Source organism: Heptranchias perlo, chromosome 3, assembly GCF_035084215.1.
Source record: "Heptranchias perlo isolate sHepPer1 chromosome 3, sHepPer1.hap1, whole genome shotgun sequence".
Lineage (NCBI taxonomy): Eukaryota > Metazoa > Chordata > Chondrichthyes > Hexanchiformes > Hexanchidae > Heptranchias > Heptranchias perlo.
In genome coordinates this window covers 82,953,425-82,973,079 of record NC_090327.1, presented here as the reverse complement: position 1 = coordinate 82,973,079, position 19,655 = coordinate 82,953,425, and the positions used below count along the sequence as shown (strand labels likewise).

Here is a 19,655-nt window from a genome sequence, read left to right as displayed (position 1 = left end):
AGTAAATGCCCGCTACTGCTACGCAACTTTTCAAGGGTATCACTCAGTTCCTCCAACTTCCTGTGCATTACTGATGGGACACCTGCATTAGTGTGTTACATTGTGTGTATATGTATCAATTTTATATATTAAATTTGAAATGTCAGGTGCATATTTCATTAAAAGCTCATTGTAAGTACATGCAGTACCTGTTATCTCTGGGCAGCACTGTGGTAAGTATTTTCAATGTTAAGGGTATGACACGTAATAGTTACTATTTTATGGTCAGAGAATGTGATTGCACAATCTGGCCATCGGATTCACATAAATCATGCAAAATGCTGTCTAATTTTTGTTTTCATCCACCATTTACTTCCTCAGTAACTGATATTTCTAATGTCCAAAATAAGGACTTTAAAAAAATTACATAATTCACAATAACATGATGAAATGTACCCATTGAACTGTCTTTTATGTCTTTTAATGCCTTCATTAAAGTTCTTACTTGAAGGCCTCAGACTGTCACAAAGGCCTGGGCTTGGATTTGACATTTTTGCTCAGGGCAGAATTTGGATTGTGCAGTCTAAGCATGTTCAGAGTGCCTAATTTCCCAAGGATGCATCAATAATGTTTAGTCAGCTCTAATGATGGGTATTCTTCTTCAGCTCATAACACTTTTTACCCAGCAGCTTTTCTTCAAATGAATGTGAAAGACAAGAGGCGAATTTCAAAAATACAGAGGTAAAATTTATATTGAGTGTTTTTTAAAAAAGTGTGTGTGAGAAAGAAAGAAATAACAGGATTCTGTTGACACACCCATTGTAGCTTTTGTTTGGTGTTCTATAAACTTTTGTACACTTTTTAACAATTATAGAACACAAAACAAAAGCTACAACAGACGTGTCATCGGGCACAAATAGAGTGAGAAACAAACTAGTGTTGGGGGGAGACAAGAGAGCACTACCGAGAGGGGAAGAGTGTCTTCCTTCATTTAATATTACTTAAATCTTCAAAAAAGTTACATTTTTAAACCAATTAATTATCTCCACCCATGCTTTGTTGACAGAAAAGGTCAATGCTAATCACATACACCTGTGAGACAGAAATTCTAATTTCTAACAACTATGAGACTCACAACGAGCAGACACAAGTTCTGGTCTCCAAAAACTAGGCTGACATCCAACAGGACACATGCATCTAATGGGAGTGAAATGGCGACCGTCCTGGTAGAGTTGTGAATCAGGCTGTCCATATAAAAAAAAGCCTCTTCGTTACAGGAACAACCCTAGAGGACAATCTGCTGGATGTAAAAGCATTGGAAGGAATAGGTTGCCTCGTGTCGGTAGCCATGGAAGAGAAAGAAGATGAAATGAGAAGAGACAGAGGGAGAGAAAGATACAAATAGAGAGAACCCTTACCCTTGCACAGAGCGAGTGGGAGTGAGACTGGAGGAGAGATGGAGAGATGGAGAAGGGTGAAGTGAGTGACAATGGAGCAAGGGGGAGGGGATCATGCTGGGGTTTAGTGTGTTGTCCAGCAAGCAAGAGGTGGGGTGGGTGATGTGAGTGAGGGGGTGATAGGAATGAGGATAGTGGAGAAATGAAATGGTAGGGGAACCAAAAGGAGCAAAGGGGTGGAAGAAGCACAAATCATTGGGAGAGAGGATGGGGCCACACGTTCCCAACAACCCCATCTCAAAAGCAACATGCCGCCATTTTCCCCACCACGCGACTTACCACCAACCACCCTTATTTACATAAGTTATTCATTGCTTTCAATGGTTCTGGCAGGTGCTCTGGACACCTATGGAAAAGCCCGATCTAATATGGCGGGCGGCACACTTCCGGGTCATAATGAGCACGTGCTTTCTGCCCACCATATTGGATGCTTATGCAGCACCCGAAAAAAGAGCGTGTCACGATCAAATTTCTTGCAGCCATGATGCTTTCACCTTGCAACAGTCGATGATGGGCCATTTTTGGCCTCAGCCACAGAATCAACCCTACAGAGTACACATTTTGCAGGTTTACTAAATTAATCCTAGTGTTACATGAAGACACTCATGGCAATAAGCGATCGTTGAACTTTGTTTAAGTTTTACATTTGTTTGTTGGACTCCAACTTGTTTTAAAACATATTAGGGTTGATTTTTCTATGAGCCTGCACCTGGGCACCAGGCAGGTGGAGTGCGTCCGAAATGTGTTCCACCTACAATGATCTGAACCCATCTATATTTTCAGGTTCAGGACAATTGCATGGGTCAGGTACCACCCCATTGCAGACCCATCCCCAAGAAAAGGGAGCCACTGTTACAGGCCTGAAATATTCATCAAAAATAGCAAGCAGTGCTTTGTGTCTTGCTGATTGTCCTGCTGCCCTGAAAAAAGGCACCTGCCTCAAAATGGACAAACGAAGAGGTACATGAAGTGGATGCCTGGGAGCGCCTTCTCCTGCTTTATTTGCATGGCTGCCCTTATCCTGTACCTATTACAGCTGCAGGCAATCTGAACCCATTTGAGAGAAGCCTCAGAAATCACGGGGCAATCTTAAGGATGCACATCACGAGTTTCCTTTCCTCTTTCTTATGCTTTGCTTCCAGGAAATAAACAATCCCCAGGTGGAAAGAGTAGGAAAAACAGCCCTAAATTAAGATTCAAAGAGTCTGACATCTAAGTGGACAATAATAATTCGTTATAAAATTAAATTAATTCTTCACATCAATGTTTGCAAATCATGTTAACCACTTCACATCAGTCTTCACATTTTCCAAATTGCTGCAAAAACCAGCAACTTACGCAGATATTGATAAAATGTATCTTACGAAGTAACTCAAATCATCAAAATATCCACAGGGTCCTTGGACAAGATGAGATATGCCCCTGAATTCTCAGTAAAATTAAAAATTGATAAGGAGCCTCTGAGTAATATTTCTTGAAGTTTTATAAATACAGGATCTGTATCTAAAGACTGACATTTGATGTTAATCAAGGAATTTATAGATCATTAAGTCTATAGAACAGATCATTAGGTCATAAGGAATATTCAGCATGGTTTTAGAGAAAATAAATCATGCTTCAAGAATCTAATGGAATCCCATGAAAAGATAAATTAGCAGATGAAGGCTAGCCAGTGGATTTTCAGAAAGCGCTAGATAAATTTCTACATGTGAGACTTTTAAAGAAGACTAAGGCTCATAGAATGAATGACAAATTAACTAGCTTAACTGAATGCTGGAAAAGGAATACAGAAGACAATTTGACAAGGTTTTGTCTTGGGGAACAGCAAACAGCAGAGTTCACATGGGTCCATTCTGCATCCCTTCTTCAATATAAAATTTGCTGATGACATCAAGATGCACGAGCAAATGAGGGGGGATGGAGAACATTCAATGGATTATAGGTGAATTATGTAAAAGAACTAAGGAACTGTAGATGAACAAAGTGATTAGCAGTAAGATGTTACATAACAGCACAGGAAGCTTGAAATATGTGCACAATGGATGACCTTTTGCAAAGTTGAAAGGAACTTTCACTGTAAGGATCTAGTTAAAGTGAATCTATTACTAAGGAATATAAAACATTAAGATGAACCTTCAGTACATTTGATTATAAGTTAAAATGGGATAGTTTAAGTCTGTAATAATCATTAATAAGGGTAAATTTAAGCATCATATGCTCAAGAGGGTTTAGAGAACAGTGACAAGGATGATGCTGGGACTAAAATTTAAATTATGTCGACAAGATAACAGAACTGACCATGTTTACTTTTGAAAAAAGAAAATTAAGGGGACAAGACACAAGCATTTAAATTTCTGAATAGCAAGGATAATGTAAGTATAAGGTATCCAACCTAAACTGTTAACACAGAAATAGAGCACGGGTACAAAATTAAGAAACAACTCACAGAGTAGTGGATATACAGGGGTAGATTTTCAACTTGCCGCCCGGGTGTACAACTGGCATTGCAGATCAGCTGTCAATAGAAATCACTCGATTTTCCTTTTCATTAAAATCAATGGAAAAGAAAACCAGGGCGGCCAATCCGCAATGCCAGTTTTATGCCAGGATGGTAAGTTGAAAATCTCCCCCATGGAATAAACTCCCATCAAAAGCAGTTAAGGCTACATTAATTAACTCATTTAAAAAAGAATTTGATGAATATCGTAAAGAACAGAATTGAAGGTTATAAGGATATTTATAGGCAGAGATGATCAAATATTCAATGGAATATTTTGATTCCCATTCCACCAGGACTGCAGAAATGTCATCTGTGAAATGCAACTAATTAGGTTTGAATAATAGTGTATAGACTTATATTCATGAGTTTTTGCTTAATTACCTTTGGGTGTGTAGGAAAAGCTGTAGCAAATCCGATACAATGAGGTTAACATTGTATGACATTGGTACCATAACTAGAAATTGAACTGAACTAGAACTCTAAACAGTGATGAGTCAAGTGCTACAAATCAAACAGAGTATTTTTTATCTCATAGCCAAACAATACTGCACCTTGGGCTAGTTCTAAAGGAAATGTAAACCTTATTAACTTTTAATTAAGTGGAGGTTTGAAACACTTTCGGAGATGGTTAGTTCGGCAACTGAAATTTGCAGATATGTTTGTGCAGCTTTAACTGTAACTGAAACATTGACCTGTTAAGTCTAGAGAGACGGATAAACAAAGAGCCCTTCTTTGTATATGCTGGCTGAACATTAATGATCAGGAGTACCTTAGTCTTTGAAACAATTCTTTTAATAATTTATGGATATGCTTGCACAAGTTTTAATGGAGATTTTAACCTTGATGAAAAGTAATTGGCAAGAGTGCCTTAAGTAATGCTTTGATCTTGATAAATTAAGGTACTTAAACAGGATTGTACTTCAGAGTTTAGAATGCAGGTAGAAGTATGTAGATAGATTGGAGAAATTTGAATAGAACGTAGAAATGTGTAATGTTAAGGATAATCCAATAGTTTGTAATAGTTTGTAGAACAGGGTAATCCATCACCTGACTCACATATATAACAGTGCATCAGTATAAATATAAGCAATGTTGGCTGGAAATTAAGGACAAAGGACTATTGGTGAACCAAGGAGGAAATAGATTACAGATGACTCACTAAAGATATACTTAGGAGACATGCATCAGTACACTAGAGAGAAAGAGTAAACTATTTTTATCTAACAGTTAAACTGGTACCCCTGATCAAAGAGATCATAGGCCCACAATTGCCAGAATCCACTCCCAATGCAGAGTTTCACTCATTAGGAGTACAAAACAGAAGGAGGAATTTTAAACCACTCCGAATGGTGGGAATGGGGCAGGTGCGCAGTTAAACTGGGCCCTGTTCCTGCTCAATTCCTGCTGGCCATCATTTTAACCACGCACTTTATTTTCGGCAGCAAAGGCGCCCGCCAGAAGCAGGTAGGCGCCTCATGAATATGTGCAAATCAGGATCCTATGATGTCATTAAGAACCCGAATACCCCCTCAATTTTCTCAGTTAGAGAGAATACAGCCCTAGTTGCTCCAGCCTATCCTCATTACTCAGAGCCTCCCTTCCTGGTACTAGTCTGGTAAATCTACGTTGCACTTTCTCCTGGAATATTATGTCATTCCTATACTGAGGAACCCAAAACTGCACATGGTATTCCAGATGTGGAATCTGGAATAATACAACTATTATTTTGTAGTCACCATGGTCTCTTTGCTTTTGTATTCAATCCCTATTGATATCAGCCCCAAAGCCTTCCTAATTGCTTTTTTTTAACCTGTCCACCTATTTTTAAGCTTTATGTATCTGTACACATGGATATATATAAAAGAAATCTATAATACAACATCTGCCACCACCATCCCAGTACATCCACACCCAAGACCATCCTCCCAGCACTACCACAACCAAGCACCTCCTTCTACCAATTCCACACACCTAACACTTCAATCCTAGTATCCCCAGATCCTAGAATCCCCCTCCCTAATACTCCCACACCCCAATACCCCCTTCTCATACCTCATGACCACCTGTCCAAAACTACTAAAAGCACAACAGCCTTTGCCATCCTCAGTACATCTACATACCTCATATCTGCCTGCAACCTACAACATCTTCCCTACTACCTTCCTCTGGATCCTGGACTTTAAGAAAGGCAAGACATAAAACTAATTACTAAGCAAATGTATAATAACAATCATGAAAGCTACTAATGTACAAATTCCATGAAAATATGGACATAATCACATCATGTGACTGGGAAATATGAACAGTCCCATGATACTTTGTAATAAACACAATTTCAATTATTCAATCACCATAGGGGTGATTTTAACGCTGCCTGTCTGGCAAAAACTGGGTGGCTGGGTAGTTAAAATCACCTGGGAAACTTACCCATCAACAACAACGACAACAACAACTTGCATTTATATAGTGCCTTTAACATAGTAAAACATTCCAAGGCGCTTCACAGGAGCGATTATCAAACAAAATTTGACACCAAGCTACATAAGGAGATATTAGGACAGGTGAACAAAAGCTTGGTCAAAGAGGTAGGATTTAAGGAGCATCTTAAAGGAGGAGAGAGAGATAGAGAGGCGGAGAGGTGTAGGGAGGGAATTCCAGAGCTTAGGGCCTAGGCAGCTGAAGGCACAGACGCCAATGGTGGAGCGATTAAAATCAGGGATGTGCAAGAGGAAAGAATTGAAAGAGCGCAGAGATCTCAGAGTTTACAGAGATAGGGAGAGGCGAGGCTCTGGTGGAATTTGAAAACTAGGATGTGAAATTTAAAATCGAGGCATTCATGGACTGGGAGCCAATGTAGGTCAGCGCGCACAGGGTGATGGGTGAACGGGACTTGGTGCGAGTTAGGATACGGCTACCAGAGTTTTGAATGAGCTCAAGTTTATGGGGGGTGGAAGGTGGGAATCCGGCCAGGAGAGCATTGGAATAGTCAAGTCTAGAGATAACAAAGGCATGGATGAGAGTTTCAGCAGCAAATGAGCTGATGCAGGGCAGAGACAGGCAATGTTATGGAGGTAACTTCATTTCCACAGTCTTCCATTTTAACCTGCTCTGCTGAGCAGGTGGGAAGGACACCCACTGGAAGCTGGCAGGATCTTTCTTTAAATATGCAGATTCGGGTCATTGAGGTCTAACTGCTAATTTAACCATTAGCATTGGCAGGGAAGTGGTTGTGGCTTTCCCACCAGGTCAACCTAGCAGGAAGAAGAGTTGGGGCCAGAAGAGGACCAAACAGGTAAGTTTTTAAAACTTTTTTTTTACTTTCTTTGTGGGGCTGGGCGGAGTAGGAGTGCTTCTCTGGGCCCCATAAGAAAAGTTTAGGCCTTCTCTGCTCTGAGACTTCCCCCTTCCTGATCGCGAGGTTCTCCCGAAACCCCTTCCCCGTGACTTAACTGCGGCCTCCTATCACCCAACTTTGCGCTCCAACCTGCCGGCAAGCTGCCACTTCCCGCCGGTTTCACATGGCTAACTGACCAGGGATATGCAGATGTGGCCCAGGAGCTAAAATTGCATGAGCCTCATGTTGCCAAGGTCAGAACGGTTTGCTGCCCATCTCAGCCCAACCAGCCCAATTCCCGCCTGATTTAAAATCGTGGCTCATAAATCAATGGCGCGAATAATGTTTTGTACGTTACAAAGGATATAACTCACCGTCAGCAATATCATCAGTGATCCATTTATATACATATTGATATTGAGCACCCCCACCCTCAACTACTCAGTTCAATATTTTTGTACAGAATCTATGATAATTTTCACTTCAGGTCACAACACAAATTCAGTAATTTAAATATTTTAACCTCTCTTTGCACCTTCCGGGCCTCGTCTTTTAATATCTGGATTAATTGTTCACACTGCTGGATGTGGTCCTTATTGCTCTTTAAGTCCTCTTGACTTGCATTCAACTCTTCTGACAGTTGATCAATCATTTCTTCACAAGTTTCCATTTGGCTGCACTTTTCTTCATATCGATGTTGCAAGGTCACCATTTCATCTTTTAAATTATGGACTGTCTCATTCACCTCAAATATCTGTCAATACCAAATTCTGAGAATAAACAATCTCATTTCAAAAGCATTTATTATTTATGAGCATAAATAAAAATCTAGTTATACCGCATCATCTTTATTGTCTTAAAGTTAATTTCAGATAAGACCAGCAAGATCTTGCAAACACCATCATCTCCAAGATCCCGTCCACATCACACACTATCCCGACTTGGACATATATCAACCTAGAAATTTGATAACGCTGTAAAAGCATCTGATATGGCGGGCGAAATTCTGAGCCGGAAGTGCACTACCCGCACTTATGTAGAAACATAAGAAACATAAGAAATAGAAGCAGGAAGAGGCCATACGACTGCTCGAGCCTGCTCTGCCATTCAATAAGATCATGGTTGATCTTCGACCTCAACTCCACTTTCCCGCCCGATCCCCATATCCCTTACTTCCCTTAGAGTCCAAAAATCTATCGATCTTAGTCTTGAATATACTTAACGACTGAGCATCCAAAGCCCTCTGGGATAGAGAATTCCAAAGATTCACAACCCTCTGAGTGAAGAGATTTCTCCTCATCTCAGTCCTAAATGGCCGACCCAAGAATCAATCTAGTGAACCTTCGTTGCATTGCCTCAAAGGCAAGTATATCCTTCCTTAGGTAAGGAGACCAAAACTGTGCATTGTACTCCTGATGCAGTCTCACTAAAAGCCCTGTACAATTTCAGCAAGACTTCCTTACTCTTGTACTCCAGCCCCCTTGCAATAAAGGCCAACATACCATTTGCCTTCCTAATTCTTGCTGTACCTGCATGTTAACTTACTGTGCTTCGTGTACAATGACACCCAAATCCTTCTGAATGTCAACATTTAATAGTTTCTCACCATTTAAAAAATATTCTGTTTTTCTATTCTTCCTACCAAAGTGAATAACCTCACATTTCCCCACATCATACTTCATCTGCCACCTTCTTGCCCACTCACTTAGCCTGTCTATATCCCTTTGCAGACTCTTTGTGTCCTCCTCACAGCTTACTTTCCCACCTAGCTTTGTATCATCAGCAAACTTGGATGCATTACATTCGGTCCCTTCATCTAAATCATTAATATAGATTGTAAATAGTTGAGCCCCCGGCACCGATCCTTATGGCACCCCACTAGTTACAGCCTGCCAATCTGAAAATGACCCATTTATTCCTATTGTCTGTTTTCTGTCTGTTGACCAATCCTTTATCCGTGCTAATATATTACCCCTAATCCCATGAGCCCTTATCTTGTGTAACAACCTTTCGTGTGGCACCTTATCGAACGCCTTTTAAAAATCCAAATATACTCCATCCACTATATAGAACTATATGCATGCTGTTAATTACACTCTGGACTTTGAGAAATTCTATTATTTGGAAAAATCCTACAGCTCTCTCCTGTTGTTCTCTTTTTCCCATGGGGAAATTATGTGATTGTTTGCTCTTTCAAATAAGGACTCAGTCACCTACTTTAGGCATCAGTGAACTATGGTCGGATATTGCTGATATACTTGCTATCAGCCTGAAAATCCAAGGCAAAAAGTTCAAGGCTACTGTAACTTGCAGCACTGTGACTGCCCTGTAGTTTAGTTTGAGATCCTCCTGGAGCATGCTGTACAAGTCTTGTCGTTGCCTCTCTGCTACATCAGAGCTTCTGTATGCATTGCTCCCTCCACCCGGTCAAGGTGATTCCTCAATGGTTGATATATGCAGATTACAGGGTAATGGTAGGTAGCAGCTCTTCTCCTGCAATGCAGACTTACTTTCCTGGTGTCCACTAGTTCCTCTTCATTCTCATCTTCCTCCAAATAACACATGTACAGTGGTATTCTGAAGGGGCACCAACTGTGCAAAGATTATGGTGGTAGCTCCAAACTGTAACCCCAAAACTGGTCTAAAAATTCCCTTAACCCCAAGCCTGTGTGGCACAAAGAAGCTTTTAAATTGCTGAAAAATTCTCAAAAACTACTATTAAATTCAAAATGGAAGTGCTACCCCACTTTAGATTCCTTTCAGCCTGAAGGTGCAACCCAGAAACTCTGAGTGCCCAATATATAGGAGGTTCTTTAAAAGTGCCATGTGCACAGCGTGAAGACAAGAAAATGATACATTTGGCATTATTATTTCACCTCTATGTTATTCATATTTCATTTGCCTGCTGGAAATGCTCATCATGTGCAAAAAGGTTGAAGATCTGTAGGTACAGGTCTCCGCCCTTTTTCTGGTCTGTAACACCCTGTGAACTAACGCACACCAGGAAATTTGGTCCCGTTATGATGCATTTTGCTGTTCACCAGCTCTGCGCAATCTGACTCCAATAAAAATCATAAATTTTGGGGATCCATTACAAAGTGAAGTGCATAACCTCACCTGAGAGGTTGCGAGTCACGTACCTATTAGCAGCACAATGTTCTAGAATCTAATTCTTAGATACGAAGCAATATATGCATTTAAAGAAATGTGAGCAGAGTCAGGAGCATTGGAATGGTGCAAGACAAGTTTCTTGTACTGCTAGGAATTCCACAGGTGATATGCCTCCCCCTTCCTCTGAAAATTCAATTTTGCCATGTGTAGTAAAGTTAAAGAAGATATCTTCTACTGAATTGAAGTAAAAAAAGGTTTTTCAACTTTACACACAGAGGAAATTACATCCACAATACTCTTCCTGTAGCTCGTGTGGCTTCATGCGAAACAGTTAACCCCATACATTTGTGACGTCAAAGCACCTCTAGCTTCAGCCATGCCTCTATCAGTGTCAAGATCAGTAATACAACCTGAAGAAACATCTCAGTAGCTATCTTACTAAGACCAGCCATACACTGCAAGAATCTCCTAAGGCAGAAGATACAGTGTCAAATAAGTACTTCAGACTGTCTTTAGCAACCCACCAGTTATAGAACCTGCGTAATTTTCATTCGCTCTGCCAGATTACTGCCCAGGTGATGAAGAAGGAAGTGTACCCCGTAGACCGTTTTGCATTGGTGTTGATTGTAAAGTAATACAGGTGCATGGTTTTACGTACTGAGATTTTGTAAGCTTAAACATATATCATTAATATGATTAGTAATGCTATCTAGCAGTAAAACAGAACTACTTATAAAAGATAATATACCCGATTACTTGAATCTTTTGATTCTTCTTCAAGGCTCTGAACAAGTTTCTCTAGGTCTTGTATTCTATCTGTGTTTGTTTGATACTTCTGTCTGTACAGATCTGCAGTAGATTCAGAGACTTTTGCCTGATTGAGACCTTTTGTAACTTCATCCTGTAGAAGGTCAATCTGCTCTCTTAAATGCAAATTCTCACAATTCTGTTTTTGGATGGTGTCTTCATGTTGTTCAACCTATAGAAACAAATAATTTGCTTTGTTAAAAGGCAGTCCCATTTCCCATTGGCACGTGTTGGATCTTTGGCTTTGGAAAAAGATTAGATTAATGAGTACATTTGAAATCTTTAAGTTTATCCTCCAGAAATTATTTGTGTAAGGATCAAATTTCTGCTCATCTAACTTACTAACACACAATTGCTGCCTAACAAACAATTACTGTCTAACACAAACATTGGTGCAGAACAGTACATTCATCTTAATAAATTTCTTACTAAGTGATATAATCTATAAAAGCTATTATAATGATTGTTCTGGTTAAACAAACAGTAAGCATATCCTATTTAAAGTGTAAATTGCTAAAAGATTTAGTTTAGAAGGTTTAGCCTAATCACTGTAGTAAAAAAAATCATTTGAAAAAGATTTAGTCAAAAGTTAAGGCTGATCGTTAGTATAATATAGTCAGGGTTTTCTTATCACTTACTAGGTTTATGGTCTCATGATGAAGATGCTTTGTTTTTTCCAAGACTAGTCCAGACAGAAGTCAGAGGTAAAACATTGACACATTTACACTACAGATCTGTTGCCGGTTTTAGCAATTTATATAGGATATGCTTACTGTTTGTTTAACCAGAACAATCATTATAATAGCTTTTATAGATTATATCACTTAGTAAGAAATTTACTAAGATGAATGTACTGTTCTGCACCAATGTTTGTGTTAGACAGTAATTGTTTGTTAGGCAGCAATTGTGTGTCAGTAAGTGGAAAAATACCATCAAGTGCAATTTTTGTTTAGAGCAACTTCACTGAAATTCTACCTTCATCTGAAACAGCCACAAAACTAGATAGCTTTTTATTTCCCAATTGTGGGATGCCCCAGTTGATGTCAATGGTTAAAAGCCTCCAACTGTAACTCCCCCTTGTAAATCCAAAGTTTGAGTTTAAATAAAAATTTGCTTCTTTCAATACTTATGTATAAAGACAATAGTAAGGACAATATATGGAAGTGAAGATTTAGTTTAGAAGGTTTAGCCTAATCACTGTAGTAAAAAAAATCATTTGAAAAAGATTTAGTCAAAAGTTAAGGCTGATCGTTAGTATAATATAGTCAGGGTTTTCTTATCACTTACTAGGTTTATGGTCTCATGATGAAGATGCTTTGTTTTTTCCAAGTCTTCTTTGAGTTGTATTCCTATTGTCTTGAATTCTTGCATTTTACTGAGAGTATCCTGCAATTCAACTATGGTTGAATCCAACTCTTTTTGCAACAGAAAGATCTTCTGTGACCATCGTTCTAGGTCAGCATTGTAAGATTGCTTTGTGGCATCCAAATCACTGTGCAATTGTGCTATATATTTTTTATTGGTTTGTATCTATAATTTTAAAAAAATGCATCTTACCAAATAGATAATCATCTAAAGCATGAAATTCTACAATTTAAACAGTTTAAAATTTTGATTCACTCTGCATTATTTCAAAGCTCTTTTTAGCACCTTGGTTAGGAAGGGGAACATCAGTCAGACATCCTGAATGCTATCCAGAGACCCCTGCTGGTAGTGCGTGTGTGTGGATGTCAATTGAGGCCAAATCAGGCTCGGCTGTCATGCCTGTGTTGAATAGCCAACCAACATTGACGGTCAAGGCTCAAAACTGAACAATGGCCATCTGGGGTGCTACTGGAGGGTGACTGGTTCTTTTCCTTGTGGAACCTGATATCGGCAAGCAATCAGTGAACCAAGAGAAGAGGCAAAGTGGAAATTACATTAATGGAGAAAATAGGAAGAAGGAAGCTTTTTGACAGTCATTTCCAAAGTTATTTTTTATATAAAGACGTCAATATTATCAAGTACTTTTTGAATAACTGTCTAAAATCCTCGTTACACTCAGTAATTTAAATGTGAAATAGCCTACTTTGCTTTCTACCAACCTCTTCCATGAGCATTTCTCGTTCATGTTCAAATTCCTGAATTGACTTCCCAGCCTGGCTCAGCTGATCTTCCTGTACATTGCATATGTTCTTTTGTTTGCGAATTTCATTCTGCAGATCTTTCAATTTTTCAGTAAGCCTGTTGATCTCAGCTTCCTGAACACCAAGCTGTTTATTAAAAAGAACTAATTTATGTGATTTTTGTCAGCTTTTTGTCAGCTGAGTGTTTGGCATGCACAAAAATCCATCATTGTACTTAAGTCTCCAAATGAGACAACTGATAAATCCACAAGAGTGTAGAGTTTCCATTTGACTTACATGAAGCCCTTATAGAGACACATCCCACATACCTAAGGTCAGAGAATTTAGGCAAAGGTTGACAAGATCCAGGGTTTTGACCTTCATGAGTGTGCATAGAGCTACTGGTGGAATTTATTAAATTAAAACCTTACAATGGTCCAGTACAGGCCATGGTAAGCCAGCTAGGACTACTCTACCATTAGGTCACTAGCTGCGGAGTTATTTGGAGCTGAGTGGGAAGAATTGCAGCCCCAAACATGTCTGCTTCTCCATTCCCCATTAATCAGCCGATCACTTCACAGGCCAGGCCGAGTTCCACCTCATGAGGTCTCTGTCATTGGTCTGAGCCATTGTTTGACACCATTCTCCCACAAAAATTGGGAACTCTCTCTCCTTTCTCTCTTGGGATTTCCACACTAATTCTCGCCAAAAACAATACACAGATGCAATATGTTTCTGGCTACTGAAATGTGAATGGAGCAAAAGATCATTAATAAGTTATGGCTGCTCCTTCCTTATTTTCAGTACTATCGCTTTACTAGGAATTGAAACACAAATAAAGCCTCAACTGATCCTTGTTAGATATTTTTAAAATAGGCACTTCTTTTGAAAGACATTCAGTGGTAGGTTTTCAATGCAAATGAAAGTCAGGCTATTTCTATAATGGGCAGCCGATTAACAACTCCAGTTTTACACCTGGATGGCAAGTTGAACCTCTACTCAATTTGTACATACAAAGTTCTCTGCCAGCCTACCCTTTCTGACCTGGTGTGGTTTGGAGATATTTTTGTTTACCTTGCATTTCAGTGTTCTTGTTGTTGCTTGGGGTCTCAGTGTTGTCTCATCTAAGCAAAGATCCAAGGGCATGGCTTGACTGAGGCCTTATACACAGCAGAGTGGGGAACAGATCATTTGAGCACTCAGGGCATAAATTTCTAAAAGTGACAGTATATCGAAGTTCAGGCAGAAGATCATTGGTCCAACTTGTCCAATTTTCCCTTTTATCACTATATCATTTAAATAATCACGATGATGAATCTCTTCAGATGCCAGGAACTCCTCTATTCTTTTTTGAAAGCCTTAAAGTTATAAACCACCTGCACTAGCAGTTTGTTTCACGTGTTGATCACCCTTTATCTAATGAAATTTTGACTGATTGCCTATTCACTTTAGCTTTCCTTAGCTTGAACCTCTGCTCTCTGGTGTTTCTTACTCTGTGGGATGATATCAAATATATTGATTATTTGAAGACCAAGGGGGTGATTTTAAACCCCAAGAACAGATGGGTTGAGGGCGGGTGGGAGTTGAAAATAATTGTTTTTTGGGTCGCGACTGGAACCCGGCTTTATTTCCGGGTTTAACATTGGCGCGGAAAAGTACAGGCTTCTCACTGGGAATGCCAAGTCCAAAAATTTTGCTGTTGCGACCCAAAAAAACAACTGTTTTCAACTCCCACCCGCCCCCAACCCACCCGTTCTTGGGGTTTAAAATCACCCCCCAAAACTGCTATAGTGAGTAATCATTTTTGTTTTATATTCACAATTGTCTGTAGAGTTGTTTGTATTTTTTTTATTAATGATCAATATCATCTTCGTTGGACTGTACATGAACAGAAAACATAGTTTGACAGTACAAAAGTTATTATAAATTTACTAAGGGAAGGATTTTTACTGTCTTTTTCTGGTATAAAACATACAGCTTGATTTCATCTCTGTATGATGAAATATCTAGAAATGCAACTGCATGATATTGCTCAATTACACTTACGTAGATTTTATCTCTGATCAAAAATTTTCAAGAAACAAATGCTAGACATTTTATTAAGCCCAAGAGTGCATAGTCTTTCCTGAAATATTAAATACAACTGTAAGAAAACAATATTGGTTTTACTAAAATTTCATGTGTTATATTTGAGTTATCACGTCACATGAAATATATGATTGTCACATTCACAGATCGCAGTAGTGACTTAAAAGTTGGTCTTGGAAAATAATTATCACTGTTAATCATCTGCACAGGTCACTGGCAATCTCTTTTTACTGTAAGACAATGTTCCTTCATTTCACTTGCTGGCTATAGCAAAGTGTGTACATAACCATTGCCATTGATTATCCTTTGTATATTATGAGTTTATCACTTTTATAACCAGATGACCACTTCATGCTTCAAACTGACATATTTTAACACTCTCAATCTGTAACTTTTCAGTCGTTACTACAAAGTCATGTGCTATGAAAATACTTTGGAGTTTATACACTTTTCATTATTACCACTAAAAAACATCTCATAGCTGGCTCTATTTGGAAGAGTGGGAAAACGGACAATGAAATCCTCAATAGTTTCTGCTCTGAACTGCAAAGCGGCAACAAGTAAAATGTAACTGCATTCCGGATAAACCAAACTGCATTTAGTTTTTCAACAAAGTGGAATATTCTATAACAGATAACAATAAAGGGGTTGGAATTTTAGCAACCATGGTAAGGTTGTATGATTCTCATGGGGTGGATATTGTTCACAAAATCGATTTAGTTCTGCAAAGTTCAAGGACCCAATGAATTTTATAGAAGTCCCTTAGAATTGATGCAAAACACTTCATGAAATGCACTGGGTCCCCTAACTTTGCAGAAGTTCCATGAATTGGTGCAAAAATGCAACATGAACTTGAATTTGCAATCTTGATGATGCGAAACGCAAGAAGTTTTGGAAAAAAAAGAGCATCCAGATTCAATTTTCCAGAAAAGCTCTAAAGGAAAGTCAAACAAATGTTAGAATGAAAGAAGAACATCTATTTATATAGTGCCTTTCACATCTTCAGGATGTCTAAAAGTGCTTCACAGCCAATGAATTATTTTTGAATTGTAGTCACTATTGTTATGTAGGCAACCGTGTCAGTCAATTGGCGCACAGAAAGGTACCACAAACAGCAATGAGATAAATGACCAGTTAAATTGTTTTTGGAGGTATTGACCAAGGGATAAATGTTGATCCCTGCTGCTCCCATACTTAAGAAAAGACATACTTGCTCTCGAGGCAGTACAAAGAAGGTTCACTCGGTTAATCCCGGGGATGAGGGGGTGGACATATGAGGAGAGGTTGAGTAGATTGGGACTCTACTCATTGGAGTTCAGAAGAATGAGAGGCAATCTTGTTGAAACATATAAGATTGTGAAGGGGCTTGATCGGGTGTTTGCGGTAAGGATATTCCCAAGGATAGGTGAAACTAGAACTAGGGGGCATAATCTTCGAATAAGGGGCTGCTCTTTCACAACTGAGATGAGGAGAAACTTCTTCACTCAGAGAGTAGTAGGTCTGTGGAATTTGCTGCCCCAGGAAGCTGTGGAAGCTACATCATTAAATAAATTTAAAACAGAAATAGACAGTTTCCCAGAAGTAAAGGGAATTAGGGGTTACGGGGAGCGGGCAGGAAATTGGACATGAATTTAGATTTGAGGTTAGGATCAGATCAGCCATGATCTTATTGAAAGGCGGAGCAGGTTCGAGGGGCTGATTGGCCTACTCCTGCTCCTATTTCTTATGTTCTCATGTTCTTTGAATAGTGCCATGGGATATTTGATGTCCATTTAAACAAGCAGACAAGGTCTTGGTTAAAGTCTCATCCAAAAGATGGCCTCTCTGACAATGTAGCACTCCCTCAGTACTGCACTGAAGTGTCAGCCTAGATTATGTGCTCAAGTTCCAGGAGTTAGACTTGTACTCACGACCTTCAGAGGTGGTAACGCTACCAATGGGCCAAGTTCACATTTGCATTAGTTACTACAGGTAGATTCTTTCACATTCTTTGAAAGAAGTTGAACTTCCATGCACTAATAAGAACTGTCATCGTCCTCTAGGGTAAAATGACATGGAATATTATTTCTATGAGAAATTTGCACCCTAGACAGTGACGCCTCCTTCTGAGACAGACTTACATTTCCTTAACCTTAGGTGACAGCAGTGAGAACTGAGTAACCATTAAAAGCACTAAAATATTACATTGAATCAATAAATTACAACCAGCAAACTTAAAACAGTGACAAAGCAACAGAGTTCCAAGCCTCACCAGGTTAGAAAGAGAATGTTGGACAAGCAGAGAAGGAATGTTTTATGTGCATGATGTGCTTTGAACTACTTTCAAAAAAAAGTCTTCATTCACAATAAATAATCTAACATTCTTCCTCAAGAAACATAGGACTCATAGATTCAAAGGGTTCTGGTGAGAACTTATTCAGAACTAAACTCTGTTTACAGAGAGAAGACTTGTACAAAAAAACAGGAAATATTTTCCTGGTACCTTTCATAAACCACCCGAAATGCTGTATATTCCCACTGTTGCACCCACTTAGGCAGCTAAGAGGTAGAGGTAGCAGCAATGTGGCCCTCAAAGAGTTTGGAGTCCCTCGTTTAGCAGCAATCGAAAGTACAATACAATTACTGTCGCATTACACCCTAAAATGATCATAAAACACTTCCACAAAGCTTTTAGTTGGAGTCTTTTAATTAAGACAATGGTCATTTTTTCCTTCTGTGCTGACAACAGTGGAAATTCTGCCGACAAAAGATTTGAGGTATGCTTCTAGAATGAGATCTGTGTGTGTAGATACACACATACATACACAATGGGGATGAAAGAACGCAACAAAACGTTCCGCTATGTGGCATGGCTAAAAGGATAGCATTCCTGTGGTGAAGGTGCAGCACAATACTTTCAGGTGGATAAAGGCCTAACGAATTGTAAGAGGAGGTTAAATGATTGAAGAACAATCAATGTTTGAAAAAAATAAAGCTAAATATAAATAAGATGCTTTGTTCCAACATGGATAACTTGACATAAATGTTAAGACTATAACATTTTACTGAAATGTTATCCTGCTGGCTAAAATAAAACAAAAAGGATACATACTTCTTCCTGTGAACCTGTGTATTTCTCTTGTGCAGTTTTCAAAAGAGTCTTCAGTTTTAGAATAATCTGATCCCTGTTGCTGACCTGAGTATCCAAACAAAATGATGTGGATATGAATATCAAGTACAGTAAGCTAAATAATTCCATCTAATATGATCAAACTAGGATTAATAAATCATTGCCTATATCATTGGCCACCAGGATTCAATATAGAGATTCCCTTATATTAAGAAAAAAATATATGCTGATTTCTATTTTTTTGTTTTGTTTATTGAGAAGTGCAAATACAAGCACAAATCCATAAAAGGCACCATCTTTTAGTGCCCACATTTAGCACCAATATAGCCACGGAAAAGTTAGAAAAGGGTCATACTAAGAACACGGATTATAAAACGTAAAATTAATTCCAATTCTTGTTTATCTTTCAAGCTTGCAGTGGCACAGACCTCAACATCCCATGTTGGTTATAACTTTCCAAAGTAGATATCTTATTGATTCTTTTTCAGAACATTAGGATGCAAGTTAAACAAAATTGTATAATAATTATTTGAGGAAACATTAATGCAGTATATAAAGTACGTAATTTTAAGTTTACTTTGAAAAAAATAAAATTAAAATAAAAGAAATAACTTAGCAAATGTCATTGATCAACACATTTGGTTTGTAGTACTCAAGCACCGAGCTTCATTGGAGAACAGCGCACATTCAATTTTTAAGATGCACTATAAGTAACTTAACATTTATTTGCTGACTTTGATCAATTCTTCTGACTATCAAATGCCTGGTAACATTTAATTTAAAATCAAAAGATCTCAAATGCCATATAGTTGTTTGACTGCTTGCAACAATGAAAGCTTAACTATATTTCCTATTTTATCTTTTTCTCACTCAGCTCTTGAAGACTTGACCTTGTAACCTGTAAGGTTAAGTAGAACTGAATACTCGCCACAGCCCCTAACACTATTGATGCTCTGTGGATGAGTAAACAAGAGCTACAACAGTGTCTTATGAGGTACAATGATCTGCCAAGAAGCATGACACCTGACAACTGATCACAGAAACAATAGCTGTGCTGTAATGTTGGCATAATAATTTACAATGAATACTGATCTACTTAACCTTATTTGGTTACCAGTTGCCTAAAATCCTTACATTCTTAATAATATCAGAATGACAATTCTAA

General features: G+C 38.6%; 1 protein-coding gene across 1 annotated transcript in view; it reads right to left on the bottom strand.

The window, feature by feature from the left end:
* Positions 1-19,655, bottom strand: part of LOC137308418 (early endosome antigen 1-like) — a 498,139-nt gene that overhangs the window by 223,941 nt on the left and 254,543 nt on the right. The window contains exons 15-19 of the mRNA XM_067977151.1: positions 18,473-18,556; positions 13,273-13,440; positions 12,476-12,718; positions 11,130-11,360; positions 7,794-8,024 (exon numbers count right to left, since the gene is read on the bottom strand). Coding sequence (XP_067833252.1) covers positions 7,794-8,024; positions 11,130-11,360; positions 12,476-12,718; positions 13,273-13,440; positions 18,473-18,556 — 957 coding nt within the window. The remainder of the gene's footprint in view (positions 1-7,793; positions 8,025-11,129; positions 11,361-12,475; positions 12,719-13,272; positions 13,441-18,472; positions 18,557-19,655) is intronic.